The sequence below is a fragment of the Phycodurus eques genome, chromosome 16 (genome assembly GCF_024500275.1).
Source record: "Phycodurus eques isolate BA_2022a chromosome 16, UOR_Pequ_1.1, whole genome shotgun sequence".
Taxonomy (NCBI): Eukaryota; Metazoa; Chordata; class Actinopteri; order Syngnathiformes; family Syngnathidae; genus Phycodurus; species Phycodurus eques.
Window position 1 is genome coordinate 494,033 of NC_084540.1, and position 24,142 is coordinate 518,174.

Below are 24,142 nucleotides of genomic sequence, written 5' to 3' on the forward strand. Positions count from 1 at the left end.
TCCATGCTGGCATGCACGGAGAGATGTGAGTGTGAAAGGGACTTGCAAACAATGCTGAGTTACTTGAGCTGCGGGGGTGGGGGGGGGGCACTGTCCCTTTCTCAAGGGCACCTCGACAGCAGCCAGCAAGCAAGCAGACTAACATCTCTCAAAAAACAACTAGCCACCATTTTCAAATTTGATCCGCAGCCGGACTTAGGCCTGGCTTTAGCTCTGGAGCTGGAGGTTCACAGTTTAAAGAGATGAGCTACTGCTGCCTCATTTAGTACCTCAGAAGTTTTCAGTTCTACTCACTTCAATTTGTAATATTCACAATATTGCTTGAAAACAAACTGCAGTCTGTACAGAAATATTTATTTCAATGACAGTTAAGGAATGAGACTCCATTGTGGAAAGTAACTCATTCTCAGTTAAGAAAATTGAGCTCGTGTAATTCCAGATGGTATTAGAAAACAAAATGAGCACTTAAGTGGGCTCATTAAGTATACAGACTAACATTTATTAGTTAATCAAGTCCAAGTTTATGAGGAGGAAACAGGAGGCGTGACAGGGATTGCCAACTGTTCTTCTCTCAGTCTGCGTTTCATTAGTTTCCTCTTTTTCTTCTCTTCTTTTTCAATTTCAGCAACCATTTCCAAGAACTTGGGGCTGCGGGGGTCCACTGTGTAGCCAAAACGCTCTTTGGCCTCAGCCAGCAACTTATCGCGCCGCGCCTTCTCCTCTTTTAACTTCTGTTTACTTTCACGCTTCTCTCTGCGCCAGTCGGCGATCATCTTGGGCATTTTGGCCATGTTTTCTGCGATGAGCTTCTCCCTGCGACAGGAATAAAAACGATCATTATAACAGATGTTAACGGAGCTCATCATTTGATGGACAGTCCACCACACTGGCTCAGAGCAGCAAGTGTCAACGATGGGATGGATACCCATTGCACTTGGATGAACTGCGGCAGGCGGTACTATTCGCAACATACTGGCGTGGCAGCGTTTTTGAGTTGATCTGCGCGTACAAACGACGAGGAAAAGACAAAACTGTTGTGATGCACATTGTCTTGCTTTCTCAAATCATGTCTTTAGATACATATATTTTTTACTATGAGGAGTCAAGTGTGCTGCAGGTAACTTGTAGATAAGTGACCACCGTAAGGTCCAATCGTCTCCTGTTGTGAGTAAACCTAAGCACCACAGAGACGTGTATATTAAATGATGTCAAAGTTCAATTATCGTTTTGGAAGACTGTTAATATTCAACCATCTGTGTGGTAAAGCCATGCAAGACAGACACGGTGCAGCTTTAAAAAAAATAAAAATGTTTTCAACAAAATGATGGAATAAAATGTTAAAACTTCATATTATTGAATGTCAACAAATCTTTTTTTTTTGTCTTAGAATTATGGCTTATTAAAATAAGAAACAGGAAAAACTAAATTCACTATATTTTGGGGGGTCAGTCACCAGCAATACAAAATCTATATTTATATATATATTAAAAAAAAACAAAAAAAAAACACACCTAACTCAGCATGGGTGTTTTTGTTACATGTTAAAAGAAACAGTAAAGGTATTTATTTAGCGTCCCGAGAAAAACAAAGTTCTTCAAAACACATCCTCGTTCTTGAGAGAATGTCTACAACCATGTTGTCGATTTTAGGTCATTTTGTACAGACACTCGGCGTCAAGGTTCAGGTTGGCTTTATAGCATTTTGCACAGTGTACATGCTTGAAATGTGAGCGCGTGAACACAGACGATGCGTTGTCCGGTGAGAAAAGCTGCGCTGGCGTCACTCACTTTGCCACGCGTTTTTGGGTTTCTTCCTTTTGCTTGGCCGCGATATTGTTCAACATGACGTCTAGCGGAGGGCGCCACTCATTTTCCTCCGCGACGACGTCGTCCAGCTGTGCGTGGCTGGGCCACAGCGAGGCGGGGTCGACACCCGACGCCGAGCCGTAGCGGCCGTATAGCTTGCCATCGTATTTGCTCGTCTTCTGCCATTCCGACGTCTTCTCGCTGCTCTTGTCTGGAATATAAGGACCACGAAGATTCAGTTTCAGAGGTTTGGGGTTATACGACGCTGTCTGTAGCAGGAGCCCGCTCGGATACTTCGCAGAATTGAGAGTTTGGGGTGTTGAAATCCCTTGAAATGTGTTACGGATCATCACCAGCGTCCTTCTGCGGAGAACGGACGCGGCCATTTTCCCCTCGCATCCGAAGGACCCCTCGTAGGATAGGTGGCTTCGAAAGTGCCTGTTTTTCGCCGAGCAACTTTAGTGCAGACATGAAATATGACATCGAGCTGAGAAATATCCATTTTCTGAGGCGCCTATCCTCACGAGGGTCGCGGGAGTCCTGGAGCCCATCCCGGCTATCTTCGGGCGGGAGGCGGGGTCCACCCTGAACCGGTCGCCAGCCGATCGAAGGGCACACAGAAACAAACGACCGTTCGCACTCACATTCAATTTCGAGTCTTCACTCGACCGAGCGCCCACGTTTTGGGGATGTGGGAGGAAAGCGGAGTGCCCGGAGAAAAGCCACGCGGGCACGGGGACGGCATGCAAACTCCACCGGGATTTGAACCCCGGTCCTCAGAACTGCGAGGCAGATGTGCTAACCAGTGGGCCGCCGTGCCACCATTGAACGAAACATTGCCGTTGGGAATCCCCGATCGAGTAGACGGCACACGAAAAAGGGAGTTGCAAGTTCAGTGGCCGACTCAATTAGGAATTGCTGTGTCGGGAGTATTTTTTAGCGATTGTGGATGCGAGAGAGCAAACAAGGCTAAGCTTTGAGGAAAAGACACTTAAGTGTGTTTCTGAATTATTTGAACGTTTGAAAGGTAAACAGAAAATGAACTCATTCTCAATTTTTGACATCGAATCACGTGGGAAGAGGAAATGACCAAATGTAGGGTCTTCTTCCCTGGTGGGGAAAAAAAAAGATTGGGCCTGGAAAAAAGCATTTTGGCTTGAATTGGCTAAATTAAATCTGGGAGGGGAAGCTTTGAACTTCTCTTCGTGACTGAACATGGAGTACAGAAAAAGGGTTTAGCACATAGTGTGATGGGTTAAGGTCAAATGTTCTACAGGGCAGGGCTCAAATGAAGTGGCGGGAGCCAGTGTTGGACTCACACAATTCATGTTTTGGATTTTTGATTGATTGATTGATTGATTTTTTTTAAAGTTGTGAGTCCAAGTGACATAAAGATAGGCCAGGGATCTTTGATTTTTCCTTCATCTGCTCCACTTTGAGAAGCCACCACCACCCTCCAACTTGGATCTGCTCAAAACAACACAGATGTCCTCACTTTTGTGTCCCGGGAGGGGGAAAAAAAATCAACGAATAATGTTTTCAAAAGTTCCATTCAAGATGTAAGGTTCCCAGGATCTGGGTGCAGCGCGAAGCCGGAGGTGGCTGTGGGCGTGACACAGGCTTAATTTGTTTTAGGAGCAATCTGGTGCCAAGCTTGTGACTTAAGGGATCATATCAGTGTGTCAGTCATTGGCAAAAAGGCTCCTTAGCAGTTAGACAGGAGAGGATCGTGGCAACGTGACAGATCTATTTCTGGCCGCTTAAGTAGGACGCTTGCGAGCTGTGTGTAACACATTTTCCGAAGCGATGCCGAACAAAACCATCCGTCCGTTCATCAGCTAAGCCACGTGTCCTCATTAGGCACCCGTGGCCCAGCTGACTTTAGGTGAGCGGGGTGGTATACCCTGGGCTGCCCGCTTGCCAAAAGGCAAACGTACGTTCCCATCCACGATTGTACCCGTGGACAATTAAGCCGGCCATTCCCAACCGCTGCGCCGCGGCGCAATAGTTTGCCTGGAGATCACGGTGCGCCAACAGGAGTGATCCATTTGCACCGAATCGGGCCCCAAATGTGTATTTGTTCATCACGACGACGATATCTTTGTTCATCTAACTGTGCCGGTGACGGGCAAAACATGAACTTGCTCTTCCACTAGGTGGCAGAAGGGGCGTAATGAATTTTTGTACCCACTTTTTGTGACATTTTTGTTTGATGGTCCGCCATGAGCTTTTCCCCCCAAACATTCCTTTCACCTCGTAGGCATGCGTGTTTTCGGCAACGTTGGAAGAAGCTGCCGTAGCGAGAGAAAGGTCACGCGAGCACGGGGCACATCGTGCCGGCTTCGCACAGGAAGCGAGCTGAGGAAGTTGGGATTCCATCCCTGAACCTCAGAGCTGCGAGGCAGACATGCGAACCATTAGGGAACCGTGCTGCCAGAACAGAATTACATGTTACAATTGCAGATGGTCGCGACACTTGGAGCATGGATCAAACTGGTCGCCGCCAGGGGGGAAAAGTTGTCAGTTTCCCAAAGGTGGATGGATGACTGGGGAATGCATCCTCAGGTTGTTTTCATTGTGTGGCCTCCCTCCTTCGCAAACCGCAACCCTGTCAAGATGGAGAACAACTGGAACATTCTCAAGCGAAAGATCAAAAAGGGCGGGAGGCGTTTCGCATCCGAACAACAGCTCCGCGAGGCTATTGTGTCATCGCGCCAAGAAATTCAAGCCGAAACCTCACAATGCGGTTCAATCGATGGAAGACGCGCGACGCTGCAATCAAATAAGGGTTCCTCGGTTCAAATATAACTTGTTTTGGATTGAAATAACCTTTGATTTCCACCACAAGGTGACCTCGTGATGCTGAAAAATAGTCAACCAATGACTGTTTTCAGCTCTTTACAACCTCGAAAAAGTCTTGGAACTCTATTGTGCGTTGACCATTGGTCACAGCGCATCTCATGTTTTTATTTTTCAAAACGTACTGCTACCGTCGGGAGGTTTGTTACAAACATTTGAATTGTACCCTGACAGCTCGCGTAATCATTTGGACCACAGCGGACAAGCGAAATCTGGTAAGATACTCAGCCACGCATACGTGGGAATTTTTGCATGAACTATTTCTCTCTGACAGTCATTCAAATCTCAGTCTTTCTTACGCGCATTTAACAGCGCCTTTTTGTGTGCGGAGGCGATACCGGGTGACGGGCCAGTGCGTCGGGGAAGGTGGAGGGGCCGTCGGTGGGCAGCAGCGTTTTCGAAGAGCATTTCGAGCTTCAATCTTTTTCTCCTTACCAAATCGTTGAACTTTCTCGGAATGAGGCTTGGTCCTCTCTTCCATTCGTCTCAAGTAAGGCGCATTCTATATCCGACTCGGGGCTTTTATTCGACATTTTCTGGACCATTCCAGACTTTTCCAATTTTATTTTTGTACAAGAACACACCAACCGCCTCCACACACGCGCACGGAGGGCGAGCCAAGTCAGTGAAGAATTTTGCCAAGCCAGCGTTACGATTTGCTGACACAAAGAAGAAATGAGTCCAATTTTGAACTCTCTTCTTGGCCCGAATCAAGGACGATGTTGTACTCACAATTTGGCAGAGACTATGATTTTCGACACCCAGAAAAGGGGATGAGGCCAAAATCCAAGTAAAAGAGAGCTGAGCCCTAAAATATCCCAATTTCCCGGTAATGACAGAACCCCGTGGTCCCCGCGGCGCTTGTGACGGATTACAGTTTTCTCATCTCGCAGTAATCAATATTCCAAACAAATGTTGTTCTTGGCAACAGGTACCTCCCCTTAATTACCCACAGACGACGTAAGCTCGTCTTCAAACATGTTGAAAATGGAAGCTTTGTCAGGGATTACTGATGCCGCGTTTGCGGGCGACAGAAAAGACCATCGCGACAAATTGCTCAGATTCATCGTGCGCCGTCAGGTTGAGCGGCGATCGTTCACGCAGCTCGCCCAAACTGACGTCGACTCGTGTTGAACTTGGACTCAGCCCCATTCCGAACGATACGGCGCGGCGCGAGGCGGGCTGGATTTGGGGTCGTATTGTCGGGGAGCGACGTGGAAGAGCCCGAGGGCAACGGCGTAATAACGGATGCGCCGCACGGGGGTGCGCTTCGTGATCATTTGGCGACGGCAGCGTCAGGTGGACTTTGGGAAGGAGGTCGCGCGAGAGAGCTTTTGTTTTCTGCAGCAAACAAGGGCGACTTTGTGGGTTCCCAAAGGCGCCGCCGGCCGGCACAACAGCTGTAACCTTTTAGCGTAATTGTCTCGCATCGCAAATCTTTATTTGTAAACACCGCAAGCGGAAGCGTTATCATAAATATAGACACATTAGGCTAATGTCAGGATTTATGATTCGCTTCTTCCGTGAGAATAGCAAATTAGATTCCATGGGATTGAACAACTCCCTGATCGTGACTACGTTAAGATTTTACCCTGCGAACGGTGCAACGGCTTAGGGAATTGAACAGATTGTCATGAAAAAAACAACAACATATATTCGCCCAATTACGCACGCTTGTAAATGCGGCGATGACCGCATCTGTGCTATGTTTATGACGGAGCTAAGAGTTTCGCCCTCGTCCCCGGGAGTCCGCGGACGCACGCGGCCCAGTGCGGGCTCCCGACGAGATGATGAACGAGAGCACGCAGGGCGGCGGAGCCACCGGTGACCGCTAATTCGAGGGGAAATTCATCAAAGCGGGCCTGCCCTCACGCGCAACAATGCCGGAGTCCGGTGAAGATGAATGGAGGTCATTATCTTCTCTACCCGGTCATAACGGTCCTCTACTTCTCTCCGGCTTCAAATGCGCAGTCTGCACAAAATGCTGACTTTCAAAGAAAAACACCCCCCCCAAAAAACGACTCCACCTGAAGAACCGTCCCCTATTTTTGTCTTTGTCGTCACGTGAGTACAAATGCCAGAGCAGTAGCCGAACTCGTGTCGACGCTTGGTTGTGAAAAAAGGGTTGTTGCTGTTTTGGTAACATTTGTGACACGCTGCTAACTGTCGTTGGATCTGGAGCTCGCCCGCCACACTCATCACATCTGAACCCCTCGCACACGCAGACTCATAACATGCAATCCCCCCAAAAATGACCTGCCTTAGATTATAAATATTATAATGCTCAAAGGAGTTCCAGTAGATGGGAATCAAACGCCGTCACCGAAAGGCATTCATTTAACATTAGGATTATCGTGTGTTTCGATTGCACAATGGCGTCGTACTGCGCTATACCGAGAGGTGTTCTTAATGTTGTTATTGTGACGGAGTCAAAGTGTCGGTTTCAGTAGAATGTAGTTACACTCATAAGGATATAAGAAAACACGTCAATCAAAGATATCTTCATTTGCTTGTGACGGAAACTGGGTTCAAATTTATCGAAGACATTCTGATCCTCAATATTCAATGTATTATTATTCCGCCCCATTTTTCGGACGTTGTTTTCTTTCCGTCGCCGATGTCCGATGAACTGACTTCTAAATGTTCCGTTTATTCAGGAAAATAAAATGTTCTTTCATTGTCATTCTTTTCAAAATACAAATGCAAAGTGGGAGGAAGGGAAAAAGAGGCACGCGATGCTGCCAAGGGGCCTGTTGCCGCTCTGTCATTGGGTCTTTATGATTGCAGCATTTGTGATTGTACTTTCCTCAAATTCATCCCTTGAAGCCAACTAATGCTTCGTTTTGACTGAGACGTCAAAAATAGGTAAGATTCCTCCATTGGTTGCTTCGTTTATTGTGGTGATGTCGAACTGGACAGGACCCGAATGAGAACTGGGCCGGAATTTCGGGTAGCTTTTTAGCCGCGTGAGGTGAAACATATTACAATAATTATATATAATACACAACAATTGTCATTTGGAATTGCGGCACGGTGGGCGACTGGTTAGCGCGTCTGCCTCACGGTCGCGGGGACCGGGGTTCAAATCCCCGGCCCCGCCTGTGTGGAGTTTGCATGTTCTCCCCGTGCCTGCGTGGCTTTTCCTCCCACATCCCCAAAACATGCAGGCGACGTTGCTTTTGAAGACTCTAAATTGCCCTCGGTTGTTTGTTTCTATGTGCCCTGCGATTGGCTGGTGACCGCCGGAGGGCGTGCTGATAGCTGGGATGGGCTCCAGCACGCCCGCGACCCGCGCGGAGAAAATGGACTTTCAATCAAAGATAAAAGAAGGAAAACTGCCAGTTCGAATCTTTTCTTTCGTTCACCCTGAAGATGCAGAAGATCCATCCTCCGTATATTTGCTCGCCGTCCGCATACGACGAGGTTCGTGTTGGATTCCCTTGTATGAAACGTAGCGATGCCCCGACTTTCGTGACCGCCAGCCAGGTGCTGAGTGTCAGCATGTTTACACCGGCCAGATAAAGAGATCCCACAACTTGACTCGGTGTCGGTACGACGGGGAAATCGAGAGGCGGGGGGAGCGCGTGGCGCCAGCCCGGCGCAGGCATCCTTCCGTCGCCGCCTTCGCCGTGCGACCGCCATCTGTCATCTGCGTGAACATCTGCACACCCAAGGTGCCCTTGTCACCCAGTGTTAGAGCAGCATGTCGGCTTTTTCTATTAAGGAAATGCGAAAATGTCGGATCGCAGAGCCACGTGAGACGTCGGAATCGCGTCCGCCGATAACCGGATAATCATTTGCGCTCGATTGGTCATCACTCGGCTTTCATAGCTTCTTTCGGCCAGGGCTAACCTTTGTGCAAAACAAAGAGTTGATATGATATATGGCACAGTCTACTTTTCTTTCATTCTATTTGATATCTTTTTTGATCACGACTTCTCCTGGCCCTTCCACGCAATCCGTTCAAGCTGGGATTTCTCTGCCTTTTTTCTAGGTCGCCGTTGTGTATAAATATCAAAGGCATGGAAGGAGGGATGACTTTGTTGTGGCAACATTCGCCTCCGGGGGTCCCGCCAGGTTTCCGACTAAACGCTCAGTTAGTTCTCCGGCCCCTGTTGCGTTGAAAGCAGTCGGCGTCCGACCGCAATTCCGATCTCGGCGCTGGCGTGGTTGTCTCGTCCCGGCTCGCAATTTCCCACCTTTGCTGGATTCTGTGTGAAAAGCGAAGGTGGCTATTTTGCATGAGCTCTCTCTAAATACGACGACAGGCGGGCGGGCGGGCGAGCGACAATTCAAAATGACCCAGAATGTAATTTACCGTGTACTCCGCCTCTCGGCCGAAGTCGGTTCGGGAAACGGATGGATGCCAATTGACCGAACACAGTCATCGCCCCGTCGAACAGGAAAGTCTTTCTTAGCCGCCAACTTCAAGCCAATTTACAATTTATAGCCAATTGGAATTGTTTTTTTGTTTTTTTTTTTGGGGGGGGGTGTTTCTATTCGATACGGCTGTGACGTGTTTCATCGAAACCGAGAAGACTCCGGCACCAAGACATGGTAAGAAGAAGATGGTAAATGTTGGATATATTGTAGAAGTGATCATTTATTTGCTTAGCTCGCATGAGTATTCTGGAGAATTTTTAGAAAGAAAGATGTCTCGCCTTCAAGAAGACGACTCAGCAGGAATCATCTGAGAGAAGGACGCGGCCGGGACGTGGCGGGTGTCGGTGCCGTGTTTTCACCTTGAAAGCCTCCCCTTAGTGTGTCGTGTCTCGGAAACTTAGAAACCTCCCTGTTTTCCAATCAACGCAGGAGCGACGGGAGAGATTGTTTCGAGCGTGTTGAGAGGCTGTCACCTGAACAATCTCCCGTGCGCCCTCCTCATGAGAAAAAGAGACCAGCGTCTCCATTCATTTTGTGTCCATTTTTTATAATGTCGGGCAAGATAAATCCAACAGTGCCAAAGTACTCCTTGTATATCAGACAGTTCTTTGGCTCGAGCACAAATCAGCCAATAGGCAAGTTTGTCAGCGACGAATGGAGGATATCGCGCGCGAGGAACGCCGAGGGCTACCGCTCAGACGTTAACGTTCCGGAGCGACGTGTGAAAACTATTGTCCGACGTAACTTGCGCAACGGGAACTCGCGTCGCGAAGCTCCCAGTGGAAAACTGCACCGGCGCGGCGCTGTCTCCAAAAAAAAGAGGGCTGCTGTCCGTTGCGTTTGGCGCTGAGCTGGATTACTGCAACAAAATCACAACAATATGTTCATTGTCCATCGCGCGAGGATATCATCGGAAGGATTATACGCCGATGAAACTAAATGCTGCCTTTCCGTGTTGTCGTTTTATTTCTCCACAAAATCTTGATCTTCCACACTGGCGAGTTTGACTTTGCTCGTTCGTTTTGTTACCGGCGTGAAGCCGGATGCCGCTTTGCCGCAGCTGCCTCGCCCATGAAGCGCACACACCGAAACACGTTCGCACGTACCATCTGCTGCGGTGAATGAGCGAGGATGCCGGTTGTGTATTTGCAACAACAGCCGAGAGGACACGCTGTGCTCTGACCGCACACTACGGCCGCCCGGCACAACCATCTGACACGCTGACGGTTGCGCACGCGCAGAAACCCGAGCTAAAGAAAAGATCGAAACGCCGCGTCAGCGTGAAAGAAAAATGATAGGGACACTGGTTTGGAGTGTCTGGAAATAGGTTATAGGTAACAAGCAGCCGCAGACAAAAGAAAAGAAGGCAAACAAACACCCGAGAGCATTCAGCCCGGGCCAAGAAGGGCCTCCGTTGAAAAGAGCACCTGCGACTCTCGTCTCCGCCGCGCTTTCCGACCTTTCCCGCCTCCGCTCGTCAGGATAATGACACGTTTCGAGCCACAGGCAAACAGCTAACGACCCCCGTCCCCGTCGGTAGCCATTTTTCTCGCCGACTTGCTTGCTTTCCCTTCCGCTCCGTTCCCATACATCTTTGTCCGTAATTGGGCGTTTCAGCCGCGGCAGGTCAAAGGCCACGCTCTTAAACGGGGCCCGGCCGCTTTCGTGCGGGGAGGATTCAGACAGAGCGCCCAACGGTATGTTTTCACTTTTATGGACGGTATTTTCGTCCCTCATCTCATTTGCTATGAAAGGCCTGCGCCTTTGACCGCAGCTGGTCTTCCGTTGGATTCCTCGTTTGTTCTGGTACGAGCCCGTTTACAGTTGCACGCACCGACAAATCCTATTATTGAGGACCAAATGTGTCCGGTGTATTAAAATACATTGAAAGTATGCAGGATGGTGAAGCATTGAGTTCCTTATATTGGTGCTTTGCAGTCACTTGGCCCTCAAGGACATAATGCAGTATTAGGTACTGTACCACGACCGTAGGCCGCTCGAGTATGAACTACACGATAAAAGGTGGCGCGTAATTATTTGAAGGTGCACATATTGGCGGCGGCCTTGGTTACAGATTGGAAGGATGTCTTGCCTCAAGTTTGTAAATGTCCTTATTTCCCAGCAAATAAGGAGAATAACATTTTGATTGTACTGTGCAGTATATGTATATTTTTGCTCACCACACTGAAAACGTTCGACATAATTTCACGCAATAGAAAATCATATTTATCTATCGGAATTAAGAAACATTTCAAATATGTATAATTACTCTTCTGAAATTATATTCCATTCTATTAAAAACACATTTCAGCACCTCGTCCTCTGAGTGTCGCGTATACCTACGGATAATTAGCAAGCATTTCGTTGATACTTGATGGCTTTGACAGTGAACTGGTCTGCAACTGATTGTGCCGCGCCTTTGACAGAGCGCCAATTCATTGGCGATTGTAAAAGAACGCCATTGTACTATGACACGCGCAACACGCGCACACACGCACGCCCTCTTCTCATATGGATTTCAGTATGCGTCTCGAGCTCGGCGACTGTGGAAAACTCGGCTCATACGGCAATAAAGAGCAGAAAGATTTGATGAGGCCCGAGCAGATCTGCTCGGCGGCCTCTTCAAAGTCCCGCTCTGGAACTCCTTGACCCCCCCCCCCCCCCCCCCCCCCCCGGACCCGCACTTTTTTAGGCCACTTCATCAATCCATCTGCCATCGCGCTTAATCCCGAATGCTCCATAAAGATGTCATAGCTACAGTTAATAGCCTTATTTTGTTCTGTTTTGAACCCTTTTTTTTTTTTTTTTTTTTTTTCACTGCTACTTAAAGGGTGTGTATCAGCACATGATAGCGTCGCACTGGCCTGATTGGTGGAAAGCAGGATGAATTGGGATCATACAAAGATTGGCTGTAAGCAGGCAGAGAGGGAGGTAAAACTGAAAGCAGATGGCGGAGCTGGCACCTGTTTTACTTTGAAATCTGTTTGGAGCCATTTTCCCCATGTCTGGAGAGAAAAAAAAAAAAAAAAAAAAAAAAAAGCCCATATTGCAGACGATGCCAAAAGAATACTCTGCAGGTTTGAACCTTTTGTGACCGTGCCTTCCTTCAGCTTTTCAGACATAATAGGACGCACGCCTGTGAACGGGAGGGCATACAAACAAAATGTGGCCACTTTGTCTCACCGGGGCGGCGGAGGCGAAGAGAGGGGGCACTCGCAACAGAAAAGAGTCTCATTTCAAGTGTTAATCTGTGGGCCACATGCCGCACGAGAGCCTCGAGCCAGTCGGGCCGGGCCCGGCTAAACACGGCATAGATTTGAGACCGATGGTGGGAAAACGCTTCGACGGTCGACTCTGTCGCTCACATTATTGTGCGTTGACTCCACACGGTACAACTGTTTGACATTATTGCCAAAATAGCCGTGCAAAACATTCTTTGATTCAGTCAAGATTTCTTTCCTCCTCCTCCTCCTCTTTCTGCGGGCCGTACCATCGGCGATGTCTTTCAGAGGGGTCGTTCTTTGCGGCTGACGTCCTGCCCACTGTTTTCTTTCTTTCAGTCACGTCGGTGAATTGTCGCTCGGATGCGGACTGTCGTCACGACGATGTCTTTCGTCACGTTGACGGCCAATGGCGGCGCTATTGTGTGCCATGTTGTTTTTTGGACCATTTCTCTTCAATATTCCTTGTTGTCCAATCAAATCATCATTCCAAAATGGATCAGTGTCTCACAAAATGAAATCAATTGAAAGTAGCTTGAGTCTATCATCAAGAACATCATGTAGAACAATGTTCTCCGGTGCGTATGTATGATAAGCAATTGTGAATTTCAACGATTATGTTGCTGTATTCGTTCGCCATCACAACATAATGGAATGAGCAAACATTTTGCGACGGGGGGGGGGGAATGTTCAAAATGTTACTACTTGTGTAGTATTTGAGAGCTTGTCTGAGAATCACCAAATATTATTCCATGATTAGTATGTGTCTTTAACCAACAAAGCAAAACAATTCCACAATTCTTCGGTGCGAATTATGCCGCTTCTCCCTGCGCCTGCGTGGATCTTGCCCAGATACAAAGGTCATCGGGGTGAGCGCGTGTGTGAATAGTTGCTGGGCTATGTTGGATTTATCTCACCAAACATTAGAATGAATAGACACAAAAGGAATGAAGACGTTGGTCATTTTACTCATGAGGAGGGCGCACGGGAGATTGTTCAGGTGACAGCCTCTCAACACGCTCGAAACAATCTCCCCCGTCGCTCCTACATGGATTGGAAAATAGGAGGGTTCTACAAGACATCACGTTCCGAGCATTAAGACACAACACGAAACATAGGACCGGACGACACCCGTCCCGTCCCCGACCACATCCGGTCACGTCCCTTCCATCAAATGTTGCTGAGTCCTCTTCTTGAAGGCGAGACATCTTTCTATCGAAATATTGTCCATAATACTAATGCAAGCTAAGCAAATAAATGATAACTACTCAAATATATCTAACGGGCTATAACAGCCGATTGGCCCTCGCGCCCAAAGTCAGCCGCGATAGGAGAAAATAGCTCCACGGTGCCCGAATGGTGATGAGGCCGCGGGAGTCGAGCAACTCGCCTCGAAGCTGAGCGAACGCTTTGAAAGTCAGCATTTTTCAGGCAGACATTGATATTAGTTGGAATACTTTGAACGTCAACACTGAAAATGTTAGATTCGGGCAGAGGGTTCGTAGTCGTGCATATTATGGACGTCGAAATACATAAAGGTTATCGACGCAAACCTGCAATTTTTACATTTTGTACATTTGAGATTGTCTGCATGCTTGACGCGGGCCAGACTGCACACATGGCATTTGATTGAATTTGCGTGCTATTTTAATACAAGTTTTGGTTATTTTCTGAACGATGAACGTGGGGGGGGGGGGGCCAAAGACGCCAAACACAAATTCGAGGCTGCGTGGAGCAAAATGAAAAAGGGAACTTCCAAATATCCTTTTTAAAGACTGCTCCATGAATATAGTGCGACCACGCAAATAACATTCAATTCAATCTGAGAATTTGCTCAAGTAGAAACAAAAATAAATGTTACAAATGTTGAGTTACTCGCATGAAGATTTTGAGCTTCATATCGATTGTACTGACAAACATTTGTGTATTATTCTAACATCATTTCTTTATTATTATACCATCATTGCGTGTTTGTTTTTTGTCGCTATGGATTTGACAATGTCTTTTCCTACGGTGCCCAACATCTTTTGAAAGGCTCTGATGATCTGCGGAACTGCAGTCTAGTTCATTTTGTGAAATTATATAATGTATCTTATAACCGTGCTTTAATGATCATTGATGGATTATTCCTTCCATGTAAACTAATCAAGCGGCCGCAATGGCGCGATGTCTGTGTAATTCATTTCATGAAGCGCTCACGAATCGTCAGCGGTCATTCACTAGTTATCCACCTGTTAAGGGTGTGGTTTGTTCTCTCATGGCCAGATGAAATTGTGAAAAAAGAAATACGATTTTCCCAAATAAGGGGCAAAAAAGACGAGCGCCTGACCGGGCGGGTGTTCCAAAAGGCACCGGCAGAGTGCAGCAGAGCACCCACGTGTCAGGCCTTTGCATCCTTTCAGGAACGACATACACTTCCGAGCCAAAATGCCAACACAAAGGTTGCAGCAAGTCTGAGTGTACACTTGTCAAAATTTGTTGTCACCCACGCATTTCACCTCCTAAAAAAAAAAAAACCCAAACAACTGCTCTCCTGCTTTTTTCTTTTTCCCCATTTGCCACCAAAGTAACCACAAATTGTACCCAGATTTGCACGCAAGCCAACTTGGTGTTTTGGCCCACAGTATTTGGAATTGAAACAATTCCAAATAAACATGCGTGATTCCCTTTCCCGGCTAATGGATTCGACGAGTTACATAAAAGAAAATGTTTTCTTCCCTCAAGTTGTTTTTGATTGTGGCCTCATTTCTTAATTCCGGTGACCACGTTTGCTGCATTCATTTGTTGAGCCCGAGAGAAGATCTTCCACCATGTACAGCATAAAGTCACAGCACGTCAGTCCTTATTTTTCGGTTCTTTTTATGTCAGGGAATGACAACAAAATCTTTGCGCATTATGACGGCTGATCCAAACGGAGAATCTCCTGCACGTTGTTGTCTGACAGTGGCCCGCATACAGGATTTGGCCTTCTTGCTATTGGTGGTGATGCCCAGAAGTTGTTGCCATGCGACTCTATCTGGCACACACGCACGCACGCACACACACGCATGCAGGGGAGCCAACAATGGTCTGCTTTATGAGGTGCCCACCGATACCATGGTAACCTCCTCGTTCTGGGCAAGACAGACCAAGCACTGTGCCAACAAAATGCCACGGTGCCTTATTTTCCCGTTCTCCGACCACGTTGCCCAGGAAACCTTTTGAAAGTTAATAAGTAAAACCAGTGGGCAGGCAAATTACGACGGAAGACCAGAGATGAAGGTAAACTTTATACTTTGGAACTATCTTGCGTAAATGAAATGTGGAGTGGAAGCGCGAAGCTGCGCGATTCCAAATGTTAACGAAATCGGACACCGCAAATGTGTACGTTTGGTGCAACCGAACTTGTCTAATACTCTCGCTGGAGAAATGCAGCTGCGGTAAACGTACGCCACGTCGACAAAAATCCGAGAACGTACCGCCTAAAATCGACTCGTTGCGATCTGCATACACTACCGGCGTTTCCCGACCTTTATTTAGCGACGGCACATATTTTTTACATTGGGACAAAATCTCACAGAAAGCGGATACACGGTTAAAGTGCCTTCATCTGCCATTTGCCGGATGAACGGCGGTTCGTTGTTCCACCCGTCACTATACATCATTGGCACAAATAGATGAACAAACGTCAATGAAAGAGAATCAATTCAAAGGGAAATCGGTTCGTTTGGCGATCGATCGCAGCACGCGATACTGTGCCACGACACGGTTTGCGCGATACTATTTCGGCCATATCGCGCTACGAATTCATGTGTTGCGAGAGCTTTGCTAGTGTTGTAAGCTAAGTAACAAAAACACTCAATTACAACGGAATAAAATGCACCTTACGTGTGGGGATGGGAATGAGCAATTCCACTCCCATTATCGATACCGCTTATCAATCCAATTCCATTCCCTATCGTACAGGTGTCGATCAAGGCCCGGGGGCCAGGTGCATTTGATGCGGCCCGCGAAAACAAAGTCGGTGCATAAACTTCCACGGTTCTCGATCAAATCTGTTCCCAAATGGCAAATTGTCACGCGGCGGAACCTCGGTTTACGAACAAGTCGGTTAAGGAGCAATTTTGTCAAAGAAAACTGACACACTATTTTCGGTTCACTCCCAGTCTTGTCGTGGCCACGGAAGTTTTTCTCACGTTGCAGAAACCTCATTAGCTTCGCGCTTGAGGTATCTTCGCGTTTTGCCTAAAATGGCCGCCACATCCCACAATGCAATGGGAAAGCTGCGCCGCATTGCTGGAGGTGGCGGCCAGGCCATTTAGGGCGAGCGGTAACCGCGCCGAACATAAACACGAGCGTACCCGAAAAGGCTCGGACGCCGCTGATTTGCTGGCGAACCCGCTGTTATTGCATCACAATAAATGGTCTTTTCACCTATTTCTGTATTGCACAGTATTTATTTCTTTTACCGCACAACGATCAAAATAAGGTAGCTATAACGTTGCTCGGCGGCTGGAATGGATTCATTGCGTTTCCGTGAATTTTAAATTCATGACCTCGGTTGGCAAACGTTTCAGTTTGAGAGCGGGGTGACGGAACAAATGAAATACTTGAAATACCGAAGTTCCCAGTATGTAAGAACAATAGCAATGGTGGGATATTGCATTTGTTTTCTCTCTCTCTCTCGCTCTCTGTATATATATATATATATATATACACACAGGACAAAGGGGAAAGGAGGGGGTGATTGGAGGAGACAGAGAAGTGACAAGCCACAAGTGATATCCTCCTAATAATGACAGTGGGCATGAATGAACGACACTCGAGGTGGTGGGAAGGGATCGCCTGGACGCAAGAGGCCGAGGCAGCTCACATGCTGGAGCTGCACACAGATACAGAAACCCAAACAAAGTGTAAACTTAGTAAGTCAAGCACCCCCCCCAAAAAAAACAACAACAACACCATTTGTTATTGTGACTCTGTAAAACTGGCGTGTCTGCAGAGGCAGGGGGAGCATGCTGGGGAACAAAAGTGCTTCACGAAAATAAGATACTGGACTGTACTTTTACTAGATGAAATTGCTATGATTGCACATTAACTTGATGGTCTGTATGTATATATATATATATATATATATATATATATATATATATATATATATATATATATACACACACACAGACAGGCTAATGCCTTGGTGCGAGTGAGCGGGTCCGTGGGGGGCAGTGAGCGGAGTTGCTTCCAACCATTTCCATATTACCGCGGGTCATCCGGGCACAGCGCCAATCCCGGTGCTTTTCGACCCCGCCGAGGGTTAGCGAGATTAAAAACAGCACTGAATCACGGCTGGAAGCTCGAGACCGATGGGAAGTGTGGAAGGAAAAGGCGGAGAAACGGGGTGGGTCACACAATAGGTCAGCTCGCGCTTTTAAAAAGGGCATTCCGTGCCAAAAGCGGCGCATTGAGCTGGCTATCGGGCTGTAACTGTCCTTTTTAATTGCCACTCGTCACACATTTCATCACCTCTCGTCAACCGCCGCGGATGTATGTGCGACACGTATCCGTCGCTTGGGAATACATGCAACGATAACAGCCCTCTCTACGCGGGCCGCTGCTTAACCGAGTCCTACATGAACATACGGCCGTGCATCGGGACGGAGGAACCGAACAGCGAAGTCGGGGAGCGAAGCGCGCACGCTTGGCAGCAGGCGATGCGACGCGAGCGAACAGGTTCAACGCGTTCGATCGAATGTGCCGAACCCAAACAAAGGGGCCTCCCGATGCAGCTCTCGGACGTTTCTCTTTTCATTCCGGCTCTTTACAACCGCTGGGAAAAAGGATTTTTTTCTTTGCTTTTATTATTTGATCAACAACAGATTGCCCTCCACTTTGAATGCATAACAACTAAGAGAAACCAAACTGGAGGCTCCAGGGCGGATTTTCATCAAGCCGATTTGTCAATGTGACCCGGTGATCAATGAATGTCACTTTTTGGTTTGTTTTGTTTTTTAAATCAATATGATTGCAGCATAAAAACAGCCACGTTAAATCAATCAATTCTGAACTCTATCGTGTGTTTGACCAAATCGTTTGTACGAATGATTTCAACCTCGGTTTTTGGAGGTCGGGCCCTGCCGGGAAGGTTCGCCACTTCTCTGTTTTCTCCATTTGCGCATCACGACTCTCACTGTGGTTCGTGGGAGTCCTAAAGCTTTACGAATAGCCTCGTAACCCTTTCCTGACTGCGAGATGTCGATGACTTTATTTCTCGTCTGTTCTCGAATATCGTTGGACGGTGGCATTGGGTTGCGGCGTTTTGAGAACCTTTCGGGAGCGAGGCTCGGGTGCGGTCGGTCAAATGAACCGAATGTCATTAACCACAGTCCTGTTCCAAGAGGACCTTTTCCACACAGGGCCGGCTAGCTTTGCATAGGGTTTTTTTTTTTTCCTTTAATAGATAAAAAAAAAAAAAAAACGACATTGTCTGCTATTATATTTGAAATACTCCAGTAATAACACCGATACTCATGCATACACACACACGATGTTGAATTTGCAGGTGAATAGGTAGAATTTTTGAAGCTGAAAAGCTTTTGGTGGTAAAAAATAAATAAATTCAGTGTCAGTATCAGTAATTCAGATTCAAAATCTGACAGCACAGACATACCTCCATATCATTTCTTCTTTGTGTCCAAAACAGGAATCTTAGGCAAGTTAACGAGTGGCTCATGAAGCATCGTTTTCCATTATTTACAGCGCAAGGTTCTCGGAGAAGCTGTTCGCTCATTTGGCCGGGGGCCTCCTCGAGCATTTATAACGTAGCGGCATAAACGCAGCAAATTAAAGCTTCCTAAAATTGTGTAAAAAGTATATCAAATCCGCAAAGGCTATCTTGCGAACAAAATGCATCCCCGAAGGGACGTCAGAGTCGGTGGCTCGGCGAGAGCGCGCGCGGCAGAAGATGCGTTTGGACCAGCAAAGCGAGAAGCACAGCTGCTCGGAGAGGGGGTCTGCGGCTTTTCTGTGTCTGTGTCCCCCTCTGCATCCAAACACACACACACACACACACACACCGGAGCATACTTACAGTATATACTCATACATACACACACACTCTCTACCACTCGAGCTGTATGGCAGCATCCTACTATTGCAGCTCTCAAACAGTGTTTTGTTTTGTTGTTTTCCCCCCACTGACTCTGTTGACATATTCATATATTTACCAGAAGCCGCAGGAAGAGGATTCTGGCGTGGCAGTGTGGAATGGCGTGGGAAAGGTGGCAGCTGTGTTATGACTTCTCTGCCAGGTCATGGCGCATGGTAGGACGGATGCCTCCTGTCTCTCCTTCGCTCTCTCGTGATGCATCAGTCTGTTTGTCTTTGCTTCCTCCTTCTCTGTTTTGAACTCAAGCGCAACCCGTGTCGTTTTAGATTTGGATGCTCGAAAATAGGACCCGATGTTGGATTTTCTGTTTACCACTGAACTAAAAAGGGGGTCGCTGAGTCGTTTGCTATGCTAAGTATTTGGTGGCTTAAGGCCACGGTAAAGGCTTGAAGATGTGAAAGACGAAACTCTGCAAATTGCAATCGCCAAAATCCAAAGTCGAGCTCGCTGAGGTGAAGATGGCGGATGTGAGATACTTTTCGTCATGTCAACTTTTTCCTGCAACCCGAGTCGCAAGATACTTTGGATGAAGGCATTCGTGATTGACTACATCAAACATATCTAGTAGGTCCTATCCCAAAGGATGCGAGATTTTAATTTAAACCCAGCGGAGCGAATCCATTTTTATTAAGGCCACGATACACTCGAGAGACATGAATCCATATTTGGTTGTCATTTGAACCAGTTTTGACCAGAAACCTTAGCCGTCGTGTCCTTTCTGACCCGAACACACCCAACACCGTTGCGAGCGTCTTCTCTATTTACGACCTTCACGTCGTTCATCCTCGATTCCGCATCGACGACATCAATCGTGCCCATCGCTTGGCTTGCTGTTTTTCTTTTTTGCCTTGATTATTTCCCTTCGTGCAGCACGTAGTGTTGATCGCAGAAGCGTCTCGAGGCCTGACACAGTTTGTAAACCCGAGGGTTCCCTTTCGGTGCCAGCCTGCCGCACTCGCCGCTATATAGGGCAGAAGTAGATAGACCCTCTGCTCGGATGGGTGGGAATGTGAAGGGGGGAGAAAGAGAGAAGGGGGGGCGCCGAGGGGGAGTCACGGAGGGATGGTAGCCAGAATTGGGGCCCCGTGCAGGGATGCGGGAGATGGCGAGTAGGGAGGAGGGGCGGAGGGGTTACAGGGTGCTAAGGGGCACAAAGAGGGGCACAAGCTGGGCATGGGCAGCCTGGCAAAAAGAGCAGCCGTCCATCTGTGCCACTCACCGCATCGGCTCCGTGACATACACGTTGTGCGAGTTTTGGGCGCGAGCCACCCACCGTGTGTCGACTTTATTTGAGCAACTTTTACTTGCACGTCTTTTGGGGTTCGTGTTTTCCAACTGAATTTTTTTACCGCTGTTTTTTTAGTCTCGTAAATTATTCCGAAAACCGGAGCTCGTGAGTATAGAAAGAGGACGAGGATGGCGCTACCAGGCAAGAGGAGAGCTAAGAGAAGGTTTGTCGATGTATTGAGGGCCGTAGGGGCTCGACGGGAAGATGCGCAAGGCGCGCAACGAAGAGCTCGATGACAGGACGATTCCACAAGGGCGTTCCTCTCCTTTCCTGTGGATTTGGCTGGCTCTCGTGTCACTTCCGCCCCAAACCTCCAACACGGCTTGGACTTGTTGACTCGTGTTGCGCTTTAATGACGAGGCAGCCGGCATGAATCGGCGGGATCCCTTTCTTTCCACTTGATAATAAAACACATCGCTCCTGCCTGTCGGAGCGCAAGCTGCCGATCGCAGAAACGGATCTCGCCGCAACGCGCTTCGATAAACGACCGCAAATATGGATTTTAGCCCCGCTTTTAAGAGTTCAACTTTAGCGAAGGGACGGATTGTAGGGAGTTTATTTCTCGAGCTGCAACAGAAATTGACCGGAATGCGGCGGGGTTCAAATGGGTTCCGTTTATTTGCAGCATACCGTCTTGTCCGCTGGCTGCGTGTCGCACAGGCTCATCTTAGCAAGACTGAGCCAATTCTCCAATTGATGATGTCATTCCAACTGCCATTTATCATGGTTAGAGGAAGAAATCTTGATCAAATCTGATGTCATTTGCTACATGTACGGAGGGAAGCTGTAGGTTTCTGCCAGATCTGATCCAAATTGCACATTTGGTAGCAATTTAATGCCGAGGCGCATATTGCGTATCTCGGACGCATCTTATCGGATCAGCTTGTCGTTTGTCGTGCTTATGTGGGATCTTATCACGCTACAAAAGCAATCAAACGAACCACCTTTTAACTATTAGGATCCGAAATTGTTGCGGATCACCGACTGCGCTTTTTTGGAGCGGTCGGTTAGTTTCCTCCAGTCGTCGCTCGCTAAAAACAGGGACTCTCGGACCTTCCCGCATTTGGGTCGATATGCTCGATAGCGACGATGCGTCCCTGCGTCTCGCTCGCCCTCTCCTTCGTCTTCTCGCTAGCCGTCTCTCTCTCCACCCCCAGACAGACCCTCCCATTGGCGGCCATTGCCCTCAGTCGCTCCTCACACGCCGCCGCCTCAGAGTGTCTGTCTGTCTGTCCGCTGTTCGTCCTCACCGTCATATTTAACGGTACCGATGTCTGGTTATCTCCTCTGCTCTTCCGACTCCGTCTTTGTGTCTCACAACGCAGCTCATTTGCTTTTATTTCTCCTCTTTTGGTGCACTGCTACCGCACAGATGTCTCGCTTGGCCTGCAACACCTGTCTCGCCATGTGTTACTACCAAGTGTTGCCTTGAACTGCAGCACCCAGTGTGCGCGTGTGTTTGGGGAGGGGGGATGCACGGAGTGGATTAGTCATGAATATTAATGTTCTCGTGGATATAGCACCACATAGAAAACGGTACCACGGAGAAGACTCCACCCATTGGAAAAAAATCAAGGGCAGAAAGGATGACAGCGAGAGCAAGAGGAAGGTGGCGAGACTCAAGGAAGGACAGGCGGGCGATGCGGAAGAGAAGAAGGTGAAAGGGACAATGAGATTGCAATAGATATTTTGTTGAAATCCTCATCTCGCACATTGAACCAAAATGAGAGAGAAAAAAAAAAGGGGAAATTCACACCTTCTGTATCCACACTCAGTTTTCTGGGTTGACGCTAAAATAGCAGGAGCGTGGTACGGCCTTACCGACCTTACTAAAGCGTGGTACGACCTTACCGATTCTTAATATCTTCGCCGATTTGCAAAATTGGGATTTTACATCGCTGGACTCGAGATGACCAACGTAGCACACGGCACGCGCAACAACGCCAGACGTCCGCTCCGAGATTTACCTGGCGGGCTTCTGGCGAACTCAGTACAAAGGAGAAGAAATAAAAGAAGCAATGCTAACTGTTAGCTCGTCTAGTACTGTAACTACATTGCAGCGGCGAGCTCTTTTCCTTTTCCAACGTTATTTACGTTGCGCTTGAATGACTTGATCAACATGTTAGCCAAACTCTCAATTTGACGCAACGTGGCAACGGCACGAGCTTCTGGTCGCCTCCTCGTTGGCTATTGCTCCGTTCTACGTCACACTCGTGTGGATAGGCCCACACACGAGGATTTCAACGTCAACTTGTTCAACATTTACGGACGTTTTTACGAGCAGATTGTGGAGGGGAATCCCTTTTTCACACACCCCACACCACGGGATCATCTTTATGGACATCTCTTAATTGGGCTTTAGCTGACTTCGATCAGAAATTCGTCCCGATTGTCCGTATACACAGTATGCAACCGTTGAACTCTTTCTTTGTGTTTGTCAGCGGTTTTTGCAGTTAGCAATGTGTGTTCTGACTAGAACGAGGCCTTAATAAGCAATAAAAAGGGCTTTTATTCTGAAGCCGCAGTCAAATCGTAACTTCGAGCCGCTACTCCAGCGCGCCATTGAACTGTGTTGGCTGACAGATTGTAGAGCGCGACGGATTTTGCAGGCGATGTCTGTCTGTACTCATTCGAGCCTGCATACACCAGGGCGGAGATGGAAAACCGCAAGCGACACACGAGGATAAGTGGATACGAGCATGCACACCGCGAAAAGTGTCACTTGACAAATGTTTTGCACGAAGCGAAAGCTCAAATACCAGCAAGACAAACTTGCCGCCTCAGCCATCACAGGTCGATCGTCTGCTTTTCACGTACGTTCGACAACAGCTTCAATGACATTACCTTCCCGAGAGCGCACCTCACCAACAACGCTCAAGACGACGTGTTAAGTAATTGTTTTCCGACAGAGCCCGGAGCCGAGCCCGTCGGCTTGCCTCTCCTGCTCGAAACGATGTTTCGAAGTGATCTTCGCTCGCAACCTTGTGCTTTCCCGGTTTCAATTTGTCCTCAGGGTACCCAGTTCCGCTTCTATCAAGCGACTTTGCTGCTGTATTTTGCTTTTGTGGAAAGCGCACTGGATTTGGAATGTGAACGAAACTTTTTGCTCGTGATTTCTTGCACTTATCTGTACATCCTCAAGCCTGACACTCGGGCATTTCGCTGTATAATACATTCTTGCGAATTGGCACTCTCTAAAGATTGCAGCCACTCACAAGCAAGTCCACAGAGGCACCAGCAATATTTGACATCTATTTTTCTTTTTGACATCTTGGGTATGGTTCCCCTTGAAACAGAAAGGCAAGCAACATCGGAGTGAAAGAGTTCCATGCTGACAGAATTTGTGAATTCCCTGATCATTTCAAAATGTACGTTGTAAAGAGTGGACGTGTCCAGTAATAGAACAACACCTGGTCACGGGTTCAAACGCAATATGGCGCAC

General features: G+C 47.8%; 1 protein-coding gene across 2 annotated transcripts in view; it reads right to left on the reverse strand.

Moving 5' to 3' along the window:
• Positions 1-337: 337 nt before the first annotated feature.
• Positions 338-24,142, reverse strand: part of gadd45gip1 (growth arrest and DNA-damage-inducible, gamma interacting protein 1) — a 29,547-nt gene continuing 5,742 nt past the window's right edge. Inside the window, exons 2-3 of one of the 2 annotated variants that reach the window (XM_061700308.1) lie at positions 1,788-2,016; positions 338-813 (exon numbers count right to left, since the gene is read on the reverse strand). In XM_061700308.1, the coding sequence (XP_061556292.1) occupies positions 522-813; positions 1,788-2,016 (521 nt within the window). In that variant the 3' untranslated portion in view covers positions 338-521. Of the gene's footprint in view, positions 814-1,787; positions 3,058-24,142 lie in introns of those variants that run through there. The other variant, XM_061700307.1, reaches the window with a different exon arrangement.